The following is a 26,951-nucleotide window of genomic DNA, read 5'->3' as shown; positions in this document are numbered from 1 at the left end:
TTGACAAGGAGAGGATTTCTGACTAGAAATCAATGTGACTTCCAAATGAATGTTCCCGAGGCAAGTCACAGGGGTGGCCAAATCCGGACAGTCAGGAGTGTAATGAGCTCTGTCCTGGCACAAGCCACAGGGAGGCTAGATGACACCTCATTGAGAACATTCTTTTATGAGGCCATGTCGATTGTGAATAATCGCCCACTCACCACAGATACAATCAGTGACCCCGAAGGTGTTGAACCTTTGACACCTAATCATTTACTCACTATGAAGACATCTCTGCCCCTTCCACCTCCTGGCAATATTGTTAGAGAAGATTTGTATGCCAGAAAGAGGTGGCGGAGGGTGCAATATCTAACAGAACAATTCTGAAGCAGGTGGCGCAAAGAATAATTGGCTAACATAAGCCTAAGACAACAGTGGCATGTGCCCAAAAGAAATGTGCAAGTTGGGGATGTAGTGATAATCAAGGAAGACAATATTCCTGGAAATGAGTGGAAATTGGCCAGAGTAGTTCAGACGAGTGAAGATGATGATGGTCTGGTGCGAAAGGTTAAGCTTCAAATAGGACAGAAAGATTTGGGAAAGAACGCTGAACGCTTGAAGCAACTATCTTCTCTTGAGCGACCAGTTCAAAAACTAGTGGTACTAGTTGAAAATGAGTCCTAGACTGCAGTGAAAGGGTGCAAAACTCTGATAAGACAAACACAAATAGTGGTTTGTAGAGTTGAAGAGTCAATCATTTTGATGTTATTAAGGCAACATGACTTGATGGTTGATTGTCAATTCATGGAAAATTACAAGATTTAATTTTGGTTAACGTGTGAATATAAATCTTTGTAATTTGGTGGCAGTGTAGCTGTCGCAGAAAAATGTTTGTTCATTAATAGTTCATGTCAGTAAAATGTCTTGTTTAAAATGTGTAAAAGTTCGGTGACCTGTTACTTAAACTGACACTTACTGGTCAGGTTGTGTGTTGCGCCGGGTGGTCCGCATACGGTGTCCATGTGATCAACAAAAAAAAAAAAAAAAACATGTCCTGCGAGGAGACAAAGGCTTGTCGGCGAAGCAAGAAATGGACATTGAACTGGACTGTAACACTCCTAAATTTCTGGTCAAAAGGCGCACATGGTATGCAATTGTAATTTATTCTGAGCAGATGCTTTGTTTAAGTTTGTGGATTTATTTATGCTGACAAAATGTTGTGTTAGTATCGTTTCTTTCTACGTAGTTTTTCACGGTGTTTGTTGGCGAAAACGACAATAAATGCTGGTCAAACATCAGTCGAAGCGTGGCTTATCTGCATTAGAAGAATACTTTGGGAGCAGTTATACCAACTCTCGTGAAAGCTGAAGGAGCTCTTCTGTAGCCGCCATGCTTGAAGACTTCAGTCGAAAGCAATGGATTCACTAGATCATCGTTAGTCCCGCCCACTGACTTTGATGGGTGAGTTTGACAGATAAAATAAATTCATGAAGCGCTGTAACAAAGGTCCATGAAATAATTAAATAGTGAAATTATTAAATAAATAGCGAAATAATTATATATGTATTCATTTAATTCCCATTTTAATTAATTAATGAAACATTTAATGACACTTTTATTTATTTAATTCCCATTATAATTAATTAATGACACATTTAATCATTTATTTAAAGATGTATTTATATATTTCAATGTGTCCCATTTGGTGCTCCATATTTGTCAGCTCTGCCCTTGTGTTTGGAATTTATCCAGTGGATTTTTTGATTTTGGACTTATGCTTTTGTTCTCTGCTTTTCGTTTCAGTGATCTCAGTCCAGCTTGGTGTGCTTCTCTACCTCAATACCAATGTAGTTCTCAGTTGTTTCCACTCAGTTTCTTTGAGTGCGCTTTTTGGTCCTCCCTAGCTTTATTTACCTATATAGACCTTAGTTAGTTCCACTCCGTTCGGGTGCGCTTTGTGTTCATTTCTTTGTAAATAAATGGTATTGTGTTTAAGACACTGTGTTGGTCTGCTCCTTTGAGTCCTAAAATATATTTTAAAGATAAAATCCTAACAGTGATTGTACCTTATAGACTTACATGTGACAAATATGCTTCACTAATAAACAGCAGCATCTCATAAGGACTTTACCCATACACAATATTGGGAACATGAGGCATGATGCAATAATCTGTTGAGTAAAACAAAGTAAGATACTAGATTTTTAGTTGCAGTTTTAAACATGTATGAATGAAAAGCTCAGCTGGCTGCAGGGTGAAATATTTCATGTTAAAATTATTATTCATTGACCGCTATAACTATATCCAACTGTAACTTTAGAGAGGTTAAGGTTAGCAAAATGTACATATTATGTGGCACAATTTAAACAGCTGAATTTCAAAAGTCTTAATCTCCCATGTGAACTTTCATATGATAAAAATAATAAGAATAATTAACTATCAACTTAAATGTCTTGAATCAGGATCTTGAGTGTTTGGAGTATGGCTAGCTCATGAAAAATAAACTACGCTATGGAAAGATGGACCAAGGATGGGTTAAAGGTGGACGATTAATTTCACATATGCATGGTGTGTGCAGTTCCCCCTCCCTTACTTGGGCTAATAAAGGATTTCTTTTCCTTAACAGTAGGCTATTTAGCATCTGCTCTATCATTTACATGTACATACTAAGCTGCTATAAGCTGCTACTATACTGGTGCATTCAAGCGTGACTGTGAGGCAGTAAACTTTTCTATAGTATTTGTAGACTAAGCCGCAGGAGTGTGTGTGTGTGTGTGTGTGTGTGTGTGTGTGTGTGTGTGTGTGTGTGTGTGTGTGTGTTTGTGTGTGTGTGTGTCCTCACTGTCTCACGGTCCAGTTGCTTGTTGACCTTGATGATTCCACGGAGAGGGTCAATAAAAAACTGGTTGCCTCTGTCTCCACTGATGATGGAGTAGAGGATGGCTCCATTCAGCTGACTGTCAACATCCTCAGCTATCAGCTACAAACACATAAAGGGTAGGGCAAGGTAAGTGAATGTTTCAATTTGCACATTTCAACCATTTTTCATGGCCCACACCTTACTATACACGTCTTAAAAATGTGTATTAGATGAAGTATTTTTAAGCCTCTGCGCCGGTGACAGTTGTGGCCTGATATCTCAGGAACACCTTGAGTTAATTTCCTCCAATTTGGTACAGTTTTGATTTTTATGGTCAAAGGTCCAAACAAAACTTTGGCCAAATTTTTGGCCATAACCTCTGGATTCCTGCGATCGGCTGGCGACCAGTCCAGGGTGTACCCTGCCTCTCGCCCGTTGACAGCCGAGATAGACTCCGGCCCCCCCGCGACCCCGAAAGGGATAAGCGGCATAGAAAATGGATGGATGGATGGATGGAACCTCTGGATTCATACACTAATTACAGCATTTCACAAAAATGTGTCATGCAATTAAATGATGAAGTGATGACCTTTTATATCCAGGTGGTCTAAGGACAACTTCACTGTGACATCATAAAGTTTTGCAAAAACCCGGTCAGATACCGAATTGATGACACTTACCTTGGGTGTCCACCTTGAAACTGCCTGGTTGAAGATGTGTGTGAACCATCCACATTTTAGAATTTGTAACTTATTTTCAGCACCATCTATATTTGAAGCATTGTAGTCCACCACAAGCTCATTGTTTTCCTGATAATGAGCTACAGGTGATTGCAATTGTACCATGTGATGAAGCTCTGTATCAGTCCTCTGTACTTCTCTATAAAAATTCAAAGTGAAGACAGCATGTCTCTCACTGGAAATTATGAAATCGTAATTCATATTTTGATTAGTGCTATCAAAAATATTGCGTTATTAACGCGTTAACGCAAATCAATTTTAATGGCGTCATTTTTTTTATTGGACGATTAACACTCTTTGTGACCTAGTGAACTTGTAGTTTTTTATAAGCTGTGGCCACTGCTAGTAACATTACCAAAACTACAGGATCCGGTTGTAAACCGGAAACAAAACAATAGGCGCTAGCTGTGAAAGAGTAGGCTACCGGTTTGTGTGGATGTCAAGCGCGAAACGCCGGAATGGATGCAAATAAGATTCTGAATGGAAAGTTTAGTTTCAAAAAGTTGCCAAATGGGTCGACTGACAAAACCAAAGTTATCTGTGTGTATTCTCGGTGTGAACTAACATCCAATCTGAAATACCACTTGATGGCCAAACACATGGCTAATGCGAATTCTCTGCCGCCTCCTTGTCAAAACCAGGCGACAATGGATGGCTTTCAACAGAGACATATGGATACCGCAACTAAGAACAAGCTTACTGCAGCCATAGCCAAGTAATGTTCATTCTTTCTGGAGAGAAATAAGAGGCTGGGTTGATAAGCCTCTGGTGAATAAATAGAAGAGCATTATAATCTGACTGCTTGTATGTTCAAAGGAAACTTAATAAAGGAAAGTTTAAGCCATGGAGTCCTAGTTTACAATGATGTGCACTTTGTAACTTTACCATCATCAACCATCATCCCAGTTCCTCAACCATCATCCCAGTTCCCAAGAAGCCAAGGACTACAGGACTTAATGACTTCAGACCCGTTGCCCTGACCTCTGTGGTCATGAAGTCCTTTGAGCGCCTGGTGCTCTCACACATCAGAGACATCACCGACCCTCTCCTGGACCCCCTGCAGTTTGCATACAGAGCCAACAGGTCTGTAGACGACGCGGTCAACCTGGCCCTTCACCTCATCCTCCAGCACCTGGACTCCACAGGAACCTACGCCAGGATCCTGTTTGTGGATTTCAGCTCTGCCTTAAACACCATCATTCCAACCCTGCTCCAGGAGAAGCTCTCCCAGCTGAGTGTGCCTGACTCCACCTGCAGATGGATTACAGACTTCCTGTCTGACAGGAAACAGTGCGTGAAGCTGGGGAAACACATCTCAGACTCAAAGACCATCAGCACCGGATCCCCTCAGGGCTGCGTTCTTTCTCCTCTGCTCTTCTCCCTGTACACGAACAGCTGCACCTCCAGTCATCAGTCTGTCAAGCTGCTGAAGTTTGCGGATGACACCACTCTCATCGGACTCATCTCTGATGGCGATGAGTCCGCCTACAGGTGGGAGGTTGACCATCTGGTGACCTGGTGCAACCAGAACAACCTAGAGCTCAACGCTCTAAAGACAGTGGAGATGGTTGTGGACTTTAGGAAAAACTCAGCATCACCTGCCCCCATCACCCTCTGTGACTCTACTATTGACACTGTGGAGTCCTTCCGCTTCCTGGGAACTATCATCTCCCAGGACCTCAAGTGGGAGCCGAACATCAGCTCCCTCATCAAGAAAGCACAGCAGAGGATGTACTTCCTATGGCAACCAAAGACAATGATGGTGCACTTCTACACAGCCATCATTGAGTCCATCCTCAGCTCCTCCATCACCATCTGGTACGCTGCTGCCACTGCCAAGGACAAGGGCAGACTGCAGCGTGTCATTCGGTCTGCAGAGAAGGTGATCGGCTGCAATCTCCCGTCTCTCCAGGACCTGTACACCTCCAGAACCCTGAGGCGTGCAGGAAAGATTGTGGCTGATCCCTCCCACCCTGGACATAAACTCTTTGAGACACTCCCCTCTGGCAGGAGGCTGCGGTCCATCAGGACCAAAACCTCACGCCACAAGAACAGTTTTTTCCCGTCTGCTGTCAGCCTTATTAACAAGGCCCAGAACCCCCCCTGACACTTCACACTTCACCTCTGACCCTACTTGTCAGTGACATTGCCACAACCATATGCGTTACATTAACGCTCTACTTGGACTCCCTTGAAAAAACAGTCTGTGCCTCTGTTAAAAAAAAAAAAAAGACTTGTGTACATATATTTATATTGTGAGATTTTTTATTTTACTACTGTTACAGTTCTTCTATTGTCGTATTTTTTACTTATTTTCTTATTTTTATATTATTTACTTATTGTCATATTTTTAACTTTTTAATTGCTTCTTCTTGATAGATGTGTCATGCACCAACCTCACCAAAGCAAATTCCTCGTATGTGTAAAATCGTACTTGGCAATAAAGCTTTTTCTGATTCTGATTCTGATTCTTTATTTTGTATCACCCTTGTTTTTGTCATCTGTTCATTGCAGTGTTAAATTGTGTGAGATTTGATTTATTCAAATGTGAATGACTACTCAAAGTGAGAATGTTAGTGTGAAATATGACACTACACGTTGCTGTTTTCACCCATCCATCCATTTTCTTCCGCTTCATCCGGGGCCGGGTCACGGGGGGAGCAGTCTGAGTAGGGACGCCCAGACTTCCCTCTCCCCGGACACTTCCCCTAGCTCTTCCGGGGAGATCCCGAGGCGTTCCCAGGCCAGCCGAGTGACATAGTCAATCCAGCGTGTCCTGGGTCTTCCCCAGGGCCTCCTCCTGGTGGGACATGCCTGGAACACCTCCCTAGGGAGGCATCCAGGCCTGCTGTTTTCAATAAAAAACATTTGCACAAAACAAGCCTATCCACTTTTCCATGTTGTTAACAGTATTAAAATGATAATTGATGGGACATTTAGAATAGATAAAATGTGCGATTAATTTGTGAATGACAAGTTAACTATGACATTCATGAGATTAATCGCAATTAAATATTTTAATCGATCGACAGCACTAATTTTGATCACTTCAATTTTGTAAAAAATACACTTAATACCTTGTTGTATATTATATTAATGTGGGAACATTATGAAAACCAATCCACAGGAAGTTGAAACATGTTTGAGATGGGTTATCCATCCCAGCTAACAGTGAGTCACCTTGATCCATTTGTTCGAGTTTATACACACCACAGCAATCAACTGTAGTAAGGATTATAGTTTGCTATAATAGTCCATGGAGTATTGTAAGATATCATTGTCTGTGTCATCATTCGGAGTATTGTCTCTTCAGATTCGATACTGCATTGTTAAGGTAAAATGGACCAAAATTTGACATGTTCAACTTTTGTACTGGTAACTCACAATGGGTGTGATCAGTATCGTTAAACACTCCATCTAATATTTCACAGGTAAGAGTATGTGGCAATTAATAATCTTAGCAAACTCTATTCTCACTTTGAATCGTACACTTAGTTATGTAAAGCTCAGTCTAGATTTGTCTAGAAGGAAAAATGCAGGCTATTATTTGTGTTATGCTTAATATAATTCACACAGAAAAAAGGGATTCAGGTTATGAATTAATCATAATGATAATGATAAATTGTGTTTGCATAGCTTTAAGGTTATGCCTGTCTACTCTTTTAGACTAGGCTTCCACAGAGAGGAACATAGTGTATGGTGCAATGGATCTTAGTGCTGCATTTGACACCGTTGACCATGGCATCCTATTGCAGACACTGGAACATTTCATTGGTATTAAGGGAACTGCGCTAAGCTGGTTTAAATCCTACTTGTCAGATCGCTCTCAGTTTGTACGCGTTAATGACGACCCCTCTGTGCTCACTAAAGTCAGCTATGGAGTTCCGCAGGGTTCTGTGCTTGGACCAATTCTATTCACCTTATATATGCTTCCTTTAGGTAAGATTATCAGGAAGCACTCAATAAATTTTCATTGCTATGCAGATGATACCCGGCTATATTTATCAATGAAGCCGGAAGAAACCAGTCAGTTAACTAGACTACAAGCATGTCTTCATGACATAAAGACCTGGATGACCTGCAATTTTCTGATGCTAAACAAAACTGAAGTTATAGTAGTAGGCCCTAAACATCTTAGAAAGTCACTTTCTGATGACATAGCAGTTATGGATGGCATTACGCTGGCTTCCAGCACAACTGCAAAGAATTTGGGAGTCATCTTTGACCAGGATAGGTCCTTTCACTCCCATGCAAAACAAATTGCGAGGACTGCCTTTTTTCACCTACGTAATATCACAAAAATCAGGCATATTTTGTCTCAAAATGATGCAGAAAAACTAGTCCATGCATTTGTAACTTCCAGGCTGGATTATTGCAATTCCTTACTATCAGGCTGCCCAAATTTGTTGCTGAATATTCTCCAGTTGCTCCAGAACGCTGCAGCACGTGTTCTGACAAAAACCAGGAAGAGAGATCATATTTCTCCAATACTAGCCACTCTGCACTGGCTCCCTGTAAAGTTTAGAATAGAGTTTAAAATTCTCCTCCTTACTTGAAAAGCCATAAATGGCCAGACCCCTCCTTATCTTAACGAGCTCATAGTACCTTATTACCCCACTCGAACACTGCGTTCCCAGAATGCAGGTCTACTTATGGTTCCTAAAGTCTCAAAAAGCAGAACAGGAGTCAGAGCATTTAGCTATCAAGCTCCTCTCCTGTGGAATCATCTTCCAGTCTTTGTCCGGGAGGCAGACACTGTCTCTACATTTAAGAGTAGGCTTAAAATTTTCCTTTTTGATAAAGCTTATCGTTAGGGCTGGCTCAGGCTTGTCCTGGACCAGCCCCTAGTTATGCTGCTATAGGATTAGACTGTCGGGGGACCTCCAAAGATACACCGAGCTCCTCTGTCCTTCTGTCCCTCTCCATCTGCACGCTTTCATGTCCTACCACGGCGTGTTACTAACTTAGCTCCTTCCCCAGAGTCTCTGTGCTTGGTCGTCTTGCAGATTACACAGTGGCTGAAACTGGATTGTGGATTGCAGCTGCATCTCCTGCCTTGGCCCTGCCTGACATCCACTGCAACTGCTACTGCTATTATTACATCCACTGTCACTGTTACTGTGATTGCATGTCTGTCTCTCTGTCTCTCTCTCTCTGACTGCATTTCTGTCTGTCTGTCTGTCTGTCTGTCTGTCTGTCTGTCTGTGTGTGTCTCACTCTCCCTCTCTTGCTCTCCCTCTCTCACCCAACCGGCCATCTGCCAACCGGTTGAGGCAGATGGCCGCCCACCCAGAGTCTGGTTCTGCCCGAGGTTTCTGCCTGTTAAAAGGGAGTTTTTCCTCGCCACTGTCGCCAAGTGCTTGCTCATGGGGGAATTGTTGGTTCTCTGTAGATAAGAGAGCTTGGTTTGTACCAGCTCTATATGGAAAATGTCCTGAGACAACTTTTGTTGTGATTTGGCGCTATACAAATAAAATTGAATTGAATTGAATAGAATTGAATTGCAATGCCTGTCCATAATACCAGCTGGCTCACCATTAAGAAGTCCTGGAAAATGGTCTTGCTAAAAGAGTTGGAACCCTGAGTGGTAACTTATGATACTGTATGAACTATTATAGCATACTATGAGTCCTACAGTGGATTGCTGAGATGTGTATAGGTAGTCCTAACATTTATAAACCCCATCACTCAACCTCTAGTTTATAAGTTATCAAGAATATCTATCAGACATTTGAAGATCTCCTCCTTGAACTGCCACCTTATCGTGGTGGAGGAGTTTGAGTACCCGAATGATCCTAGAGGCTATGTTGTCTGGGGCTTAATGCCCCTGGTAGGGTCTCCCAAGGCAAACAGGTTCTAGGTGACGGGTCAGACTAAGAGCAGTTCAAAAAGCCCCTTATGAAAGACATTCAATCAAGGAAGCGTACGTCGCCCGGATTGGCGTCACCGGGGCCCCGCCCTGGAGACAGGCCTGGGGTTGGGGCTTGCAGGTGAGCGCCTGGTGGCCGGGTCTTTGCCCACGGGACCCGGCCGGGCACAGCCCGAAGGAGCGACGTGGGCCCGCCTTCCCGTAGGCCCACCACCCGCAGGAAGGATCAGAAGGGGCCGGTGCTATGTGATATGGGTAGCAGTCGTGGGCGGGGGCCCCGACGACCCAAACCCTGGACAACGACTCTGGCTATGGGGACATGGAATGTCACCTCACTGTGGGGGAAAGAGCCTGAGCTAGTGCGGGAGGTTGAGCGGTACCGGCTAGAGAAAGGCGGGCTCACCTCCACGCACAGTCTGGGCTCTGGAACCCAACTCCTTGAGAGAGGCTGGACTCTCTTCTACTCTGGAGTTGCCCGTGGTGAGAGGCGGCGAGCTGGTGTGGGCTTGCTTATAGCCCCCCAGCTCAGCCGCCATGTGTTGGAGTTCTACCCGCTGAGCGAGAGGGTCGCTTCCCTGCGCCTTCGGGTTGGGCATAGGTCTCTCACTGTTGTTTCGGCCTACGGGCCGAACAGTAGCGTAGAGTACCTGGCCTTCTTGGAGTCCCTGGGAGGGGTACTGGAAAGTGCTCCAACCAGGGACTCCATTGTTCTGCTGGGGGACTTCAATGCTCACGTGGGCAGCGACAGTGACACCTGGAGGCCTCCCCGATCTGAACCCGAGTGGTGTTCTGTTATTGGATTTCTGTGCTAGTCACAGTTTGTCCATAACGAACACCATGTTCAAGCATAAGGGTGTCCATCAGTGTGCCACGTACACTGATGGACACCAGGACACCCTAGGCCGGAGGTCAATGATTGACTTTGTAGTCGTATCATCTGACCTTCGGCGGTATGTCTTGGACACTCGGGTAAAGAGAGGGGCTGAGCTGTCAACTGATCACCACCTGGTGGCGAGTTGGATTCGCTGGCAGGGGAAAAAGCGGGACAGACTTGGCAGACCCAAACATACCGTGAGGGTCTGTTGGGAACGTCTGGCGGAACTCGCTGTCAGGGAAGTTTTCAACTCCCACCTCCGGGAGAGCTTCAACCAGATCCCGAGGGAGGTTGGAGACATTGAGTCCGAATGGACCATGTTCTCCACTTCCATTGTTGATGCAGCCGTCCGTAGCTGTGGCCGTAAAGTCGGTGGTGCCTGTCGTGGCGGCAACCCCCGAACCCGGTGGTGGACACCGGAAGTAAGGGATGCCGTCAAGCTGAAGAAGGAGTCCTATCGGGCCTGGTTGGCTCATAGGACTCCTGAGGCAGCTGATGGGTACCGGCAGGCCAAGCGTGCGGCAGCTCGGGCGGTTGTAGAAGCAAAAACTCGGGTCTGGGAGGAGTTCGGGGAGGCCATGGAGGAGGACTACTGGTTGGCCTCGAGGAAATTCTGGCAAACCGTTCGGCGCCTCAGGAGGGGGAAGCAGCTTTCTGTCAACACTGTTTCCGTGGAGGTGGGGAGCTGTTGACCTCGACTGGGGATATTGTCGGGCGGTGGAAGGAATACTTCGAGGATCTCCTCAATCCCTCTGTCATGTCTTCCATAGAGGAAGCAGAGACTGGGGACTTGGAGGTCGATTCATTCATCACTGGGGCTGAAGTCACTGAGGCAGTTCGCAAGCTCCTCGGTGGCAAAGCGCCGGGGGTGGATGAGATCCGCCCTGAGTACCTCAAGTCTCTGGATGTTGTAGGACTGTCTTGGTTGACACACCTCTGCAGCATCGCGTGGCAGACGGGGACAGTTACTCTGGACTGGCAGACTGGGGTGGTGGCCCCTCTTTTTAAAGAGGGGGACCGGAGGGTGTGTTCCAACTATCGGGGGATCACACTCCTCAGCCTCCCTGGGAAAGTCTATTCCAGGGTACTGGAGAGGAGAATCCGGCCGATAGTCGAACCCCGGATTCAAGAGGAACAATGCGGTTTCCGTCCTGGCCTTGGAACACTGGACCAGCTCTATACCCTCCACAGGGTGCTTGAGGGTTCATGGGAGTTTGCCCAACCAGTCCACATGTGCTTCGTGGACTTGGAGAAGGCATTCGACCGTGTCCCTCGCGTCATTCTGTGGGAGGTGCTCCGGGAGTATGGGGTTGGAGGCCCTCTGTTGAGGGCTGTACAGTCCCTGTACAACCGGAGCAGGAGCTTGGTCCGCATTGCCGGCAGTAAGTCGGACCTGTTCCCGGTGCATGTTGGACTCCGGCAGGGCTGCCCTTTGTCACCGGTTCTGTTCATTATTTTTATGGACAGAATTTCTAGGTGCAGCCAGGGGCCGGAGGGGGTTCGGTTCGGGGGCCGGCAGATTTCGTCTCTGCTTTTCGCGGATGATGTTGTCTGATGTTGGCTACCTCGAGCCAGGACCTTCAGCATGCGCTGGGGCGGTTCGCAGCCGAGTGTGAAGCAGCTGGGATGAGAGTCAGCACCTCCAAGTCCGAGGCCATGGTTCTCGACCGGAAAAAGGTGGCTTGCTCCCTTCAGGTTGGGGGAAAGTTCCTGCCTCAAGTGGAGGAGTTTAAGTATCTTGGGATCCTGTTCACGAGTGAGGGAAGGATGGAACGTGGGATTGACAGGTGGATCGGTGCAGCGGCTGCAGTAATGCGGTCGCTGACCCAGGACATGCTGGGGTGACTATGTCACTCGGCTGGCCTGGGAACGCCTCGGGATCCCCCCGGAAGAGCTGGAGGAAGTGTCCAGGGAGAGGGAAGTCTGGGCGTCCCTGCTCAGACCGCTCCCCCTGCAACCCGGCCCCGGATAAGCGGAAGACAATGGATGATGGACATTTGAAGATATAATGCATTATAAGTCAAATCTAAAGTCTTTTATGATTGTTGATATAGCACATCAGAAAGAATGTACGTTTATGCATTCATTCATTGTGTAGTCATAATTCACTATGATTGCTGCCATAATGCACTATAGATGCACTCATCATGGAAAGTGTTATCTAATTGCACATCCAATTTTATTGCGGTACATTTTCTATTGTTGTACATTCATTGAGTGGATATTTCTGTATATTTGTATATTTCTTATTTACATATATCCTTAGTATTAATATTCTGTTTCTTTTATATTGCCTTTATATATATATTCCTTCTCATCCTTCTTTCTAATTTTTATTCTAATCTATAATTCTGTTTTGCACGGAGCACTGCTAAAAACAATTTCCCCTCTGGGATAAATAAAGTAATTCTGATTCTGATTCTGATTCTAAAAGGAAAAATGCTGTAGTACGCTTTGGAAATGTTCAGCAGTGATGACCTGAAGTCATAAATTGGCAACAGCATGTAAAACACAGCAATGGTCCTTTTATTTTAGGGTCTACTACAATGAAACAAATAAACAAATAACCAAAATTAATATTAAATGGTACTTGCGTTTGTTGCTTTGTATAATCAAAGAACAGTTACCATCCAAATGTGACACAAGTCAAGATATGGTTCCAAATTCTTATCATTTATATCTGGTGTTATGGTGACATTTCCGACCAGCGGGCATCAAACAAAGGCAAAATAAGTTTAACATAACATTTTGGACATTCTTCCAAAATGGATTATTATAAAAACACCTTGATGCCTTTTCCTAAAAGCTATCATTTGATATGACATGACAACATATGACAGCATGCTATTGCAAAAAATACAGGAATGCAAAAGTCTGAAAAAATGTTTAAATTCTTTTAACAATATAACAGGTGATAACAGGTTCATGGCTGATTGCATGCCCCCCACACATGTTCTGTCTGTGAAGCTCACCAAATAAAAGCTCAAACCAAGCTCAAAGCCAATCAAACCCTGGGAAATCAGTCAACGTCAGAAACTCATTAATTGCCAACATCTAGGACAAGGTGATGGTAGCATCACACTAATTATTGTACTCTCCGAAGGGGGCAATCTTCAAGGACATGACACCAACACTGATACATGATATACCATCTATTACACACAAACACACACAAATACATTCTTTTTCAAGTCTCATATTTTAGAGCTCCTACTGAACAGAGCCATTTTACTGAAGCCAAGCCACCAGTCTATATCTAGAATATAAAGAGAGAATGTGGTAGTTAAAATTTTAAAGCTCTTCAACCAGAAAAAGCAACATAACATTGCTTTTGGCAGAGATTTCTTGAGAATATCTTGTTTGTAATACTAAAAGAAAGGAAAATGGAAAAGTGGATCTGGTGGATCAGGAATTTGGTCATGGCAAACTGCATATTTAATTTTGATATTTCCTGCATAAAGGTGGAAATTTTGTTGTTGCTGAAGAAAAGGTCAGTCAGTCCTGAAATATATTATGATCAATCCCCTGAGGATCATGAATATTCAGAGCACATTCAATCGAAATCCAGGTATTTGGAAAGTGTTGGTCAAGGGGATCATGACGGTGCTAAAAAAAAAGGGTCACAGATTAAACAAAAACATTAAGAAATCACCCCCTTTGGACCATAAACATCCATATCACATTTTAGTAGTAGTAAAGATACCTTGCTCTGGATGAAAGTTTTGTACAGTGCTTTTGAACCATTTCCTCAGGCCTCATATGCATGCTGGGAAAGCTCTGACCAGAACATACCTGGACAACAGACTCTCCAATAGTGGAATCCTCTGGCACCACTGCAGCATAGAGGTCACAACTGAACATGGGTGCATTGTCGTTGACATCTGTCAGGTTTATGTTCACTGTAGTAATGGCACTCAGTGGTGGTGTGCCGCCATCACGTGCCTCCACTGTCAGGAAATAGTCCCTGCAGGTCTCATAGTCCAGAGACTGGGCAACTAAAATAGCACCTGAGGAAGGTGAAGAGGGAAGGGGAACAGAAATATGCATTTGAATAAATGTAATGCACACGATTAAATCAAAATATCATATGGGGGAAAAAATAAAATGGCATACATCTATTGGATGTTTGTGAGTAGTTGAAGGAGTTCAGGGTCTGGTGATCACCTTTATTCTTATTCCTGTCAATAAAGATCATGAAGCAAGAGCCAAAGCACGCAAGAGCCACTGGGTGACATGTTCCTTTATTACCATGGACACACACTGTAGTTTATTTTGTCTCACGTCCCACACACACCATCCTGGTGCCCCAAATATTCACTAAAGCACTAAATGTGTATTGTTCCAATACTGAAAATGATCCCAAACAAATGCACTATTTACTGTTCTTTGACTAATAACTGCTTATAATTACAGTGGCTAGCTGTTTAAGGAATTCCATGAGCCATTTTTAAAAACAAAACCACATATTTGTGTTGATAAAGATTTATGTCTTCAGGAGGAAACAATGGATGAGGGATGACAGAGCTACAAACTCAAACTACTCAACTCAACTCTCAAACAGCCATAGAGGCAGATTGCTGAAATTTCACAATTGAAGTGTTTGTTTACAATGTGTTTTCACATAACTGGAGATGAGAATGGACTTAAGGGTGGACAAAGGTCAAAATGACAAACAAGCAAAAGTAACTGGGGAGGTATTACGAGTGTAACTCAACAAAAACAAAGAAAAAAATTACATCTTACCTCCCTTACTAACAAAGATGAAAAAGCAAGGTCAAAAAAATGGTAGCCCAATCCTACAAACTCCTGATTAATAACAGCCAGCACCCCACCAGAGATTCTACAAACTCATGCACAGCTTTTGCATAGTAACAAGTGTGGCTAGTTGAAAGGAGAGGGGAGCCATCTTAGTTCCTTATATAGCCATAGTCTGTCATAGTTTACCGCTCTCCTGGTCCTTATTCTGAATTTATATCTGAGTTCTCTGAGTTTCTATGAGGTTTAGTCCTTTAAACAGATAAAGTAATTATTGTAGGTGATTTTAATGTACACGTTGACGCTGGTAATGACAGCCTTAGTACTGCTTTTATCTCATTATTCATCTCAGTTGGCTTCCGTCAAAATGTACATGAACCTACTCACTGTTTTAACCATACTCTCAACCTTGTTCTGACATAGGGCATTGAAATTGAACACTTAATAGTTTCCTCAGAGAATCCTCTTTAATTGGACAATGATCTAATAATTTTTGGAATTCATATTACCAGACTACCTGCCATTAGGTAAAAATTCCTATGATTCCTACGCCATGGCTTTCGGGGGAGCTCTTTTTCTTTTGGGGAGGGTTTTAGGTGAGTAAGAATTTGATATTGTGGATCTCTGGATGAAGTGAAAACCCAAACCACAGATACCTGCTCCAGGTGTGATTGTCTCTTTTCCTTTGATGGTGCTGCAGAATATAGCCCATATTTAAGACATTTCAACCAGCCTTCATGACTCTCACTGGGCACTGAACTAAGCAGTCATTCACAGTATGAGGCAACCACACACCAATCAGAGAAAGGCAACAGGATTGTAGCTGACAGAGTACAGACAGCACAGTATCATTACACAATCACGGTGACAGGCTGTAAAAAAAAGCTTTACTTTTTACGTCGCCTTGACATTTTTAATTTTTCTCTCCCTACTACGAGTACAGTATATTTTGTGTGACGCAAAAACATACAACAATGTTAAAGAATGATCACAGAGCTTTTTCTGTGTTTCAAAGTAATTCAAAACAAAGGTCACTTGATGTTGCTGATCTGAAGCTGTCTTTTATCCACTAAATAAAAAACAAAGAGAGAATTAAGATATTTTGCTGCTGGAGGATAATTGTTCTGCTGCTCTTTGGGTCATTCTCTGAACATTTTAGATATGCATTGAAATGTACAATAAAATCTCTCTGTAGTGTGACATGACACATTCCAAGCCACAGTGCGGTAGTGGGTTTGTTTAAAGCTGTGTGTAAGCTGAGCACTTTCTACTGACATTATACAGTACTGTAATGCATGCTTTGCTGTGGCACCAATCCACTGCTACTGATAGGACAGTTTTAATTAATTAATTAGTGCAGCTTCAAAACCACTACATATAGAATTTGAAACTATATAATTATTTTTATCATAACTCTTTGTGGTAGTATCAGAAAAGACACTGCCATGACGACAGTAAAATTTAGGTTCATTGGAGTTAAGCATTCACAGTGAATGTGGCTGAAGCGACTGAAGGTATCTGACCAGTGATCCTACTATAACTGACAACTTTTCCCTGACATACTGTCGTATAGTTCTACTGTACGACTGGAATGTAATCCCAAAGTCAGTCCCCAAGTGTTCAACGTACAGTAAGTGTGAATAAAATGAGAGATGACTAGCGCAGAGATGTTGTTAGCACACTTACCAGTTAGTGGGTGGATGTGGAACTTCCCATGCTCATTGCCTGATCGGATACTGTAAGTGATTTCAGCATTGGTCCCAATGTCCTTGCTTGCAGCATAAACTCTCAGAACCTCTGTTCCCACTCCCACATCCTCTGGTACTGTCGCCAGGTGATCACGGCGCTCAAACACAGGCGGGTTATCATTGATGTCCAGCACAGTGATTGTGACATTGACCATTGAGGAGAGGGGCAGCGGTAAACCCAAGTCAGATGCATGGACTGTTATCTGATAAGTTGGCTGGACCTCACGGTCAAGAATGCGTTCCAAGACCACGATGCCTGAGGACTTATCAATAGAGAAGGACCCTCCTGCAGAGTTGGCCAGGGAGTAGATCACCATACGGCCTGGACCTGCTGCAAAGCCAAAACAGGAGTGTCAGGCACACTGAGAGGTAAAGAAATGTAAACAGAAGTACACACATGTTTCAAGCCCTCAATATGCTCTCAAGAAAGTGCTTGCTGGATTATTTAACTGTGTCGTCCAATGGTGACTACTTCTGACAATTTTTGTATGTTTTTGATATGAACAAGTGTAACACCATGAATAACTTTGAGAAGAGACAGTTGTCCCCATAAGTACATTTAAATCGGTCAAGACCACAAAGACTCACTAAAGACACAGAGTTGTCGGGCAGATATCAGGGAGGAGTGGGCCAGGAGTAGACTCAGGGTGGGGGAGTGTAAATGAAATTATTTTACTCACATTTACTTAATGAAGAATTTCTTATCAATAAAATATAGTAAGTGCAGTGGCATCTGAAGCACTACCCGTAGGAGTGGTAACACAAGCAGTAGTAACAGTAATACTAGTAGTTGTAGTATCACCTTCATCAGGGTCTATGGCTTGGATGCGGGTAAGCTGGGCTTTGGTGGCAGTGCCTTCGTAGACGCTGGTGGTATACTGTGACAGAGTGAAGATGGGTGGGTTGTCATTCACATCAGTCACTACCAGCTGTATCTCAGCACGGCACCACCGCCCACCACCATCAGTTGCCTGTGCAACCAGCCGGTAATCGGGTGTCATCTCACGGTCCAGAATCACAGATGACTTAACTTCACCTGGGCAGGTTAGAAACAACATGTTAAACATGAAGAAATGGAGCCATAAAGGGGTGACAGACTGTCTCATATAAGTATCAAAGGATACACTATGTCATACCAGTGTTCGAGTCTATGATAAAGTCCTGGGATCCAGGACCATGTAAAGAGTACTGGATCCACGCACTGATGCCCACATCTGCATCTGTAGCCCCAACCTTCAAAAGCACACTGTTGACTGGGAGATCCTCTGGAATGGAGGCAGTATACACAGTCTGCAGGCAGACAGACAGACAGACAGACAGACAGATGCACGCACGCACGCACGCACGCACACACACACACACACACACACACACACACACACACACACGGCAAACAAATAAAGAAACCCAGCCACTGGAATAAAATGACATTATGAAAGGTGAAATGGTGAACCTTTGACATGGTACATTTACAGTTAGCCTGGTCAAATAAATGTTGTAGGCTTACAGTACATTTAAAATGAACTGCCATTTGCCAATGTCTTTAACAGTCACCGTGGTTGAATCACCTGGTCACAGATGGGGCTGTTGTCATTGGTGTCTATCACTGTCACCTCCACTGTTGCTTGGGAAACAAAGAGTCCATCACTTGCAGTGACATTTATGATGTAGAGGTTGCGTTCCTCCCTGTCTAGTGGCCACTTCACATACATCTTCCATTCACCCTGCACCAGACCCAGTGCAAACACACCACGATAGTTTCCCCCTGGACAACACACAGACAGAGAGACAGGTCTAAGATACAGCATCAGTAAAGATTTTAGACATGCAACCATGATTGATTTTGTTGGATTTGAGATGGATTTTTTGTGTTACCCACCAAAAATGCAGTGAAGTAGTACAAAGTGTGATGTTACATGAGCTACATTTACAACACAGTACTATTTGGGAAGTTTTTCATGGAAACTATTTGGAAAAGGGCAGGTATGTTCAAAAAAGGCAGGTGATTTGATGAACGATCTATCTATCACTGTCTACCAAAGGCGAAGTTCAACCAATCACATTAATGAACTATATGAAGTGGTAGGAGATCAAAAACTCTTGCCAAGCCACCTGCTCATTACAAGCATTATCCATTCAAACACAACAATGGCACAGGATCGAGTGGGGTTGGGTTCAGTATCTTGCCCAAGGATACTTTGGCCTGCCAATGTGGACTGCCAAGGCCGGGGATCGAACCACCCACCTTCTGATAGGTGGACAACTGCTTTACCTCCTGAGCCACCTATAACTGATGCTACAGCAAAATCTACACTAACCCCTTTGGGAGTTGCCATCGCTGTTTTTTAATGAAAACAAAACCTGCCTGTATTAGTTCCTGATAGGACACTGACTGGTCAAAGCCAACGTGGTTTGACCACAAACACATAACTTGAGGCCTGGGGAGAGGGAGTTTTGGCTCATGTGATCTTGTCTGATCTTGGGATCTTGCGAATCCAGCTGCTTTGCAATGGAAATGTTTTTCAAGTCACAAGTCTCAGGTCTTGGCTATGCTGTCCTGAGTCAAGACCAACAAGTCACTAGTTGGGTCCAAGTCCTAAATGAGTCATTTGGCATCACTGTTTTTTGAACAGAACAAGGTTAGAGTAGTAAATTTATAGTGTGTATTTATTACTTTTAAATAAACCTGAAAACATTAAAATGAAACTTATCAAATGTGTCTTGTGTGTAATTCTTGTTATGGTTACCATCATCTGTCTTTTCTAAGCTGAATTGTTGTAGATGTGTGAATGTTGTTACCATCTGTTTTTTGTAGAAAAAATTATGACCGGCTGCTGTCAGTTTAATTTTGTTATCTGAAAATTAAAGAGTTACTTTGCAAATTTTAATCTTTCGGGTTGTTCCATGTTCCATGACTAAGTCGTGACCAAGTTTGTTGTTCAGTCAAAGGCAAGTTGGAGGCCTATTTGATTTTGTCAAGTCAGGTCTAAAGTAACCAGAATGAGTCTAACCGAGTCCAATTTAGACTTTAAACTTTATTCTTTTTTTATCCAGCTGGACAGGTTCAAGGGGCAGTCATATGAAGCTATAGTTGCCCTGGTCAACAGAGGACAGTGTAAATACCCACAGTTGGCATGTGAACCTTCACCTTCCTGCATCCTTTCCTTCAGCATGACTGTGGAAGACAAAATGACCTTCTCCTGGGGTCTACAATGACCCTTAATTGATGCTCTCATCAATGATGGACCGCACAATGTGGAATGGATTGTTTTTGTGCTGTCACTTCTGAGTCAGTCAGTAAAGTTGGTTTGGGAATTATACAGATGTGTTTGGACAATGACACAATTTTTAGTTATTCTGGTTCTTTCCATCAGCACACTGGATCTGAAATGAAATACTTATTAGGAGTATGAAGTGCAGATTTTCAGCTCTCGTGTGAGGATGTCTATTATTTGTGATGAGATGTGGGAAAAACCAGTCACATGTCGAAATTTTAGCTTTTGGAGATTTTAGTATCACCTAGAAGATTATTTCAAGCTCTTTTTAAATCTGTTTTCATTATTTTTAGATCCGTTTTGTATCAAGCGTTATGATCATTTAAAGTAAGCTGATCAGTAGGATTTTTTGGAGCAGAATTTTGAGAAAAACAGGTTTAAAGACAAGGATTCTATCAGAACATGACCAGCTACCTCAAACTCTCTCTGTCTCTGAAGGTTCAACATCTCTCTGAGCATCTGACTGAGGTGTCAAAATAATGTTTTGATGTGTGGCTCACATAAGACTGGTGCAAAAATGCACATTAATATGACTTCGTCTTCATGTTATGTGGTTTACTATGATTAGGGTGACCAGATGTCCCGCTTTGTGTGGGACAGTCACGCATTTCCATTACTTTTCACACATCCTGCAAATTGTGAGGTTGTCGCGAATTGTTAGTGACACTCTCAATAACAATTCGCGACAACGTCACAATTTGTGGGACATGTGAAAAGTAATGGAAATGCAGGACTGTCCTGCACAAAGCGGGACATCTGGTTACCCTAATGATGATAGATAAACCATCTTTGTAGGCTATGTAGATTTAGGGGCGGATTTCATGCGCTGTTCGTTTTTCATTCATAGGAGATAACAACAAACAGAGTGCCTGATTTAAATAACGTTTTCACATATTAAACAAGCGAAATATACTGAGATATTTTCAGGAATGATAGACAAGATGTTGTAAAATAATAATTTAATGAAAACCCAATTTCATCAATATTTTGACTTTCGACCTAATTTCACGTTTTCCTGGAAAAGTGCTAGTGTGACATGGATGGGTTTTCCTAGATTCCATCACATTTGTCATCAAATTCTGCAATCAAGTACTAAAAGTGACTATTTTTTTCAGTTTTATATGAACTAGTCCAATAACTTGTGGTCCCCTGAAATTAGCAGTATGTCAAATGCCTTAATTTCACGTTCTGCACTTCCAAAATAACAGAAATTGTGCCGATGTCCAAATAAGTACGGACTGTACTTGTAGTAAAGCAACATAAAAATGGCAAAACTTACAGGTTCTAAGTATGATGTCAATCCATCTTTGGTCAATTTTTAAGTGAACCCTGCTTTGTACTGGCCCTCAAAGCAGTCCAAAGTAAACTAATTGACAAACTCATATAACCCAAGAGTTTTCCAATTGTTGTGGGAACATCAAGTTAATTTACTGGATCTCCACTTCCTTACATGGTGAGAGTAGATGAAGACTTTTGTGTTGGTTCTTGCAGCCAACAACAGAGAAATTGCTATGCATTGCCCACAATGCTACCTCTTCACGTCACCAGCATTATAGCGAGGAAAATGGTTACTGGATGTAATTCCAGTTCTAGTGTTTGTCACACTAATGACAGTATAGCAAAATCCATGTCGTGGCAGAATGTGACACAAGGTACTGCCCATCCATAGTGTGTACCCTCACTTCTGTAATCTCAACCTCATGAAAATGTTTGGAAACATTAGCTTTCAATGCGTCAATGCATTAACCTGAACACTGTTTGATCTTTCTTTACCTCCCCCAGTTCTCTCCAGCAGCAATTCAAAAATCAACTGTAGCATTACTCGTGACAGCATCACAATCAGTAGTGGAAGAAGTACCCAGATGTTATACTTCAGTAAAAGTGACAATACCACAGTGTAGAAACATTGCAGTCCAAAATTTGCTTCAGTAAAAGTACAACAGTATTAGCATTAAAATATACTTACACTACAGAATAATGTATATTATATTATTGAATTATAATTATAATGTATTCAAGCGTATATTACTTGAATGTTGCAGCTGGTAATTGTGGCTATTTTTTTTAACGTACATATTAGTGTTGAGCAGTGCCCCGGTATAATGGTGTCCACCAATAGAGATTTGGCAATACCGTTTTCACCACAGGAGCTATCCCTTAAGCTGTATATGTAGTATAATTTTTTCTAACAGATATGTTATGAATTAAGTGAAACACTGTAACCAATGGTAGACAATAGTAGCAGATTAGTAGAGCATGATATGGTAGTAGAAATTTGGTAATAATAATAATAATAATTTGAGAAGAAGAGAATTGGAGGAGAAACACATGAAAAGGTCAAGATGGTGTTGTGCAAAGATAAGGAAAGGGAATGCTGTGCAGCGATGACACTGTGCAGCAGAGATGCTGTGCAGCAATGATACTGCGCAGCAGAGATCACAAGGGCAGGGAACTTGTATCTTGGATCTTTGGGACTTTCCATGGCCTTGCAGGTGTCTTTGTAGCTGTCTTAGCCAGTCTTAACCAGTTTTAGCCGGTGTTGTTTGTGACCTTACACAACTGTGTGTCCTTATATAACCTTGCTGTATTCAATCCATGTTTGAGTATCTGTTATAATCGTGAAAGAATTTAACAGTCTTATAATCACACTATGATTTACTATGCTTTAATGAATGCTGGTTTGGGATGATTCAACATACTTTACAATGTTTTAATATACTCTCAAAGTGCACTTAAAGATAATGCAATTGCCCTTTATATACAACTATGGCAATAAACTGTAATTTGATAATTTTTATTTATTTATTTATTTTTTTTAAAGAGCCCATGATAATCAGAAGCTAATGGTGTAATTTCAGAAGAATAGAAAGAAAATAAAAAGAGACAGCGGCCAAAAGATTACGTAATGGTGAAAAAATAGAAGAACCTCAGAAAAAAGAGAAGATGCCCCAAGGGCAGGGGTGACCTTGAGCAGAACTGTATAAAAGACGGAGCACTGACCATTGTAAGTTGGAGAACTTCTTCGGAATTACACCCTGTGTGTTTCTGGATGTTTTTCCCCTTTGTTGCTGGCAATAAAGTATTTTTGCTTCTCGGACTCTGACTCCTGCAGAACCTTTTTGAGCATTTTTCTCGGACATCTGAATTTGACTTTTTTTGGCCTGTGGATTGTACATTCGGCCTTTACATTCCACGACGTATACACGCACTGTCATTCAAATGTATATACTGCTACCTGCTACACAGCCAACGAGTGGGCGTACTGATAACATTGCACAGAGTGTAGCTGCTTCATACTCTTGTGCTTGTCTGTATATTGTTTTCCACTTTTTTGTTGACATTGCTCATATATTCAAAAACATAGTGTCATAGTGTCAATATCAACCCCAAAACTACATTATTTTATTTAAAAACATTATTACAGAACAGTCCTCCTTCTCCTGTTGAAAGCTCTAGTCTCTCCAGGCACCATCCTTCATCTAAAACAAACAGAACATTTCCAGTAAGTGAGAACATGTCTGACAAGGACAGATGTGCTACATGTGTGAAAGAGCAACTCTAGACAATATCCGGTTCTGTTGTCTGCAGAATCAGGTCCGGACATTGTCTGGACTTCATATGAGAAAATGGCTCTAGTGTCTCTGCTATATATTCGTGGTGGGCAACCTAAAATGGCAATACAGCTGCCTTGCAAGGTGACGTGATTTAGGAAGCACAACTGCTTACCACATTCTCATGTGACCTGAGAGCTACTGTTGGTGGCAGTAATACACCTCTGTTGCATCTCCGTTGCTCTCATTTGGAACCTTAAAGCTTCCGTTTTGAGAGAATGTTAATTTTGCTGATTTTAGTCTTTTTGAACTTAATTCCCAGTGAAAGAAGAAAATAATCACATGTGAAGTATGGTACAGTATGGTTATTTTAAATAATTTCTTAATTTAATTCACATAACAGCTACTATACCCTCATATATACCATTAGTGTGATTAGTGTGATATAAAACATACAACAACATACAATGGTAGAAGATTTTGGCCATATCATCCAACCCTATTATATATGGCTGGGAACCTTGTTATTTTCACCCATGGGATCATTTTGTCTATAATATTACATAATAATTTATTTGTTAATTATATTTTGTATTATCAATCAGAATCTGTAAGGTAACTCATGTTATAAATGTAATGATGTAAAAAGTACAATATTTGCCTCTGTAATTTCGAGGCGTAGAAGGAGAAAGCAGCAGAAAGTGGAAATACTCCGCATGCTATGTTCAATGTGAGTGGTTGACAACACAGTCACCAATGCACATTATTGTTGATACTGACCGAAAATTGCTGCAGATCAGTCACTGCTGCTGTCTATCCTGCTTGAAACCATTCAGACAGGTGGACAGCACAGATTTGTTTGGAACTATTGAGAGCTGCATGAATCAAGTGACTGAGTGGCAAAATAAAAAAAATCTTTTTCTAGGTCACTTGCTGAGGCCTGTGTGAGCTGACCAATCAGAGGAGACTGGGCTTTTTGGGAGGGAGGCCTCAAAGAGACAGGAGCTAAAACAGAGCATTTCTGACAGAGTAGAGGTGCTGCATCAATGAACAGTATGAGAAAAAAATGTTTTGAAAATTAAAGCATATATTCTAGTAGACACCTCAATTAAAAATAAGAAAATTAGCACGTTAGGCTGATATGGCAATACAACCTTTTAAACTGTCAATCATTGGTACAGAAAGCCTAAAAAATGTATTGTATTTGTATTGGTCAAGTTAGTTTCTATCTGGTAGTCATTATTCATAACATGAGTTTGGTTTAAAGTGTTAACAAATAATGTTTAGAATCAGTTGTGTCTTGGTGAGCTCTCATCAGATAAATATACACACAAGGTTCAGTAAAGTGCAGAATGACCTGAAATCACTCACTGGATTGATTTCTCCATGTAGTCCTGATGATGAAGAATCATCAGAAATGTACAGTAGTAGTTACCTGTCAATCAGTGTGATATTGTGTTCATTCCTCTCGTTTGTAAAAGGCTTTGATATGAACCAACTGAATTCTAAATACAGGTGTGAAAGAGACTTCAAATGCACAGCAGTTAACGTTTATCTAACCACCTCTGCCTCTTGCTTGATATGTTAACTAGTGCTGTCAGTTGATTAAAATATTTAATCGCGATTAATCTCATGAATGTCATAGTTAACTCGCGATTAATCGCAAATTAATGGCACATTTTTATCTATTCCAAATGTCCCATTAATTATAATTTTAATACTCTTATCAACATGGAAAAGTGGATAGGCTTGCTGTGTGTAAATGTTTTTATTGAAAACAATGTGTAGTGCTATATTTTCATTTTGAGCAGTTATTCACATTTGAATGAATCAAATCTCACACAATTTAACACTGTCAATAAACAGATGACAAAAAAAAAATAAACTTGGTTACAGAAAAGCCCCTTCAACAACCCTTTCTAAGGGATCAAAACAGGGCGACCCAAAATAAAGTTACAAAGTCCACATCACTGTAAACTAGGACTCAGCCTATAGTGCAGTTAAACCATGGCTTAAACTTTCCTTTCGTAAGTTTCCTTTGAACATACTAGCAGTCAGACTATACTGCTCTTCTGTTTATCAACCCAGCCTCTTATTTCTCTCCAGAAAGAATGAACATTACTTGGCTATGGCTGCAGTAAGCTTGTTCTTAGTTGCGGTATCCGTATGCCTCTGTTGAAAGCCATCCATTGCCATCCATGGAGGCGGCGAAGAATTCGCATTAGCTGTGTGTTTGGCCATCAAGTGGTATTTCAGACTGGATGTGCTACGGTGATAATTCAGTTCACACCGACAATACACACAGATAACTTTGGTCTTGTCAGTCAACCCATCTGGCAACTTTTTGAAATTAAACTTTCCATTCAGAACCTTGTTCGCATCCATTTCTGCATTTCGCACTTGACATCCACACAAACCGGTAGCCTACTTTTTTTTTTTTACAGCTAGACAGCCGACAAGACGTGTGTGGGGTGTGCCTATTGTTTTGTTTCCATTTTACAATCAGATCCTGTAGTTTTTCTGATGTTACTAGCAGTGGCCACAGCTTATAAAAAACTACAGGTTCACTAGGTCATAAAGAAGGTTAATCTCGCGATAAAAAAATTACACAGTTAAAATTGATTTGCGTTAACGCATTAATAACACAATATTTTTGACAGCACTAATGTTAGCACTATATTTTTTAGCAATATTATGTACCTTGGTTTACATTTGATCAAACATTCTGGTCATCTCCATCTATGAAATATTCAAGTGCAAACAAACAAATCATAGACAAGCCTTTGGGAATGACCAAATTTTAGTGTCTAGAGAGGTATCCTAAAATTCTGATTTCCATCAAACTATAAAGACACCAAAGATGGCAGAAGAAAAACTAAATAGCTTCCCTTCCCTGCAAATTTTTACAGCATTAAGATGTGTTTCTCTAAGTTCTTTTTTGATTTGCTGCTGGACTGTGACATTAAGTAACATCATGTGGTTCTCTCTTGGAAGTAAGAAGGTCAAATCTGTCAATGTTTTTGACAGCTCATTTGCTTTTTTGCAGACATTTCTTTTAGCTATATGTTTCATTCTTTGTCTTCCTGCACTGTAGAAGTAGCTCATTTATCCTCATCTCCTTCCTCTTTAGTTGTCAAGAGTCACATCGCCACTCACATATCTGTCATTCACTCCAGCTGTCTGGCTGATACTCATTACAATGCTATTAGGGGAAGAAAGTCTTTCCCTTTGAAAAGTCCTTCATTACCTGTCCTGTTGGCATGACAGTCATATGTCTTAAAATCCTGGGGTAATAAT

The 26,951-nt window shown here is 41.9% G+C and overlaps 1 protein-coding gene across 10 annotated transcripts in view; it reads right to left on the bottom strand.

The window, feature by feature from the left end:
* The window catches only part of fat3a (FAT atypical cadherin 3a), a 319,263-nt gene that overhangs the window by 53,917 nt on the left and 238,395 nt on the right, over positions 1-26,951 (bottom strand). For 6 of the 10 annotated variants that reach the window (XR_011602462.1, XM_070970149.1, XM_070970154.1 and 3 more), the window contains 6 exons: positions 18,397-18,593; positions 17,965-18,118; positions 17,631-17,864; positions 16,767-17,159; positions 14,118-14,332; positions 2,825-2,962 (listed from right to left, as the gene is read on the bottom strand). Coding sequence is in view for 9 of the 10 variants with exons in the window: in XM_070970149.1 (XP_070826250.1) it covers positions 2,825-2,962; positions 14,118-14,332; positions 16,767-17,159; positions 17,631-17,864; positions 17,965-18,118; positions 18,397-18,593 (1,331 nt within the window). In the remaining variant the exon portion in view is untranslated. The remainder of the gene's footprint in view (positions 1-2,824; positions 2,963-14,117; positions 14,333-16,766; positions 17,160-17,630; positions 17,865-17,964; positions 18,119-18,396; positions 18,594-26,951) is intronic. The other 4 variants (XM_070970151.1, XM_070970152.1, XM_070970156.1 and 1 more) reach the window with 1 other exon arrangement.

The sequence above is a fragment of the Chaetodon trifascialis genome, chromosome 9 (assembly GCF_039877785.1).
Source record: "Chaetodon trifascialis isolate fChaTrf1 chromosome 9, fChaTrf1.hap1, whole genome shotgun sequence".
In the NCBI taxonomy this organism is placed as follows: domain Eukaryota; kingdom Metazoa; phylum Chordata; class Actinopteri; order Chaetodontiformes; family Chaetodontidae; genus Chaetodon; species Chaetodon trifascialis.
The sequence above is the reverse complement of the archived record's forward strand: the minus strand, read 5'-3'. Positions and strand labels throughout refer to the sequence as shown.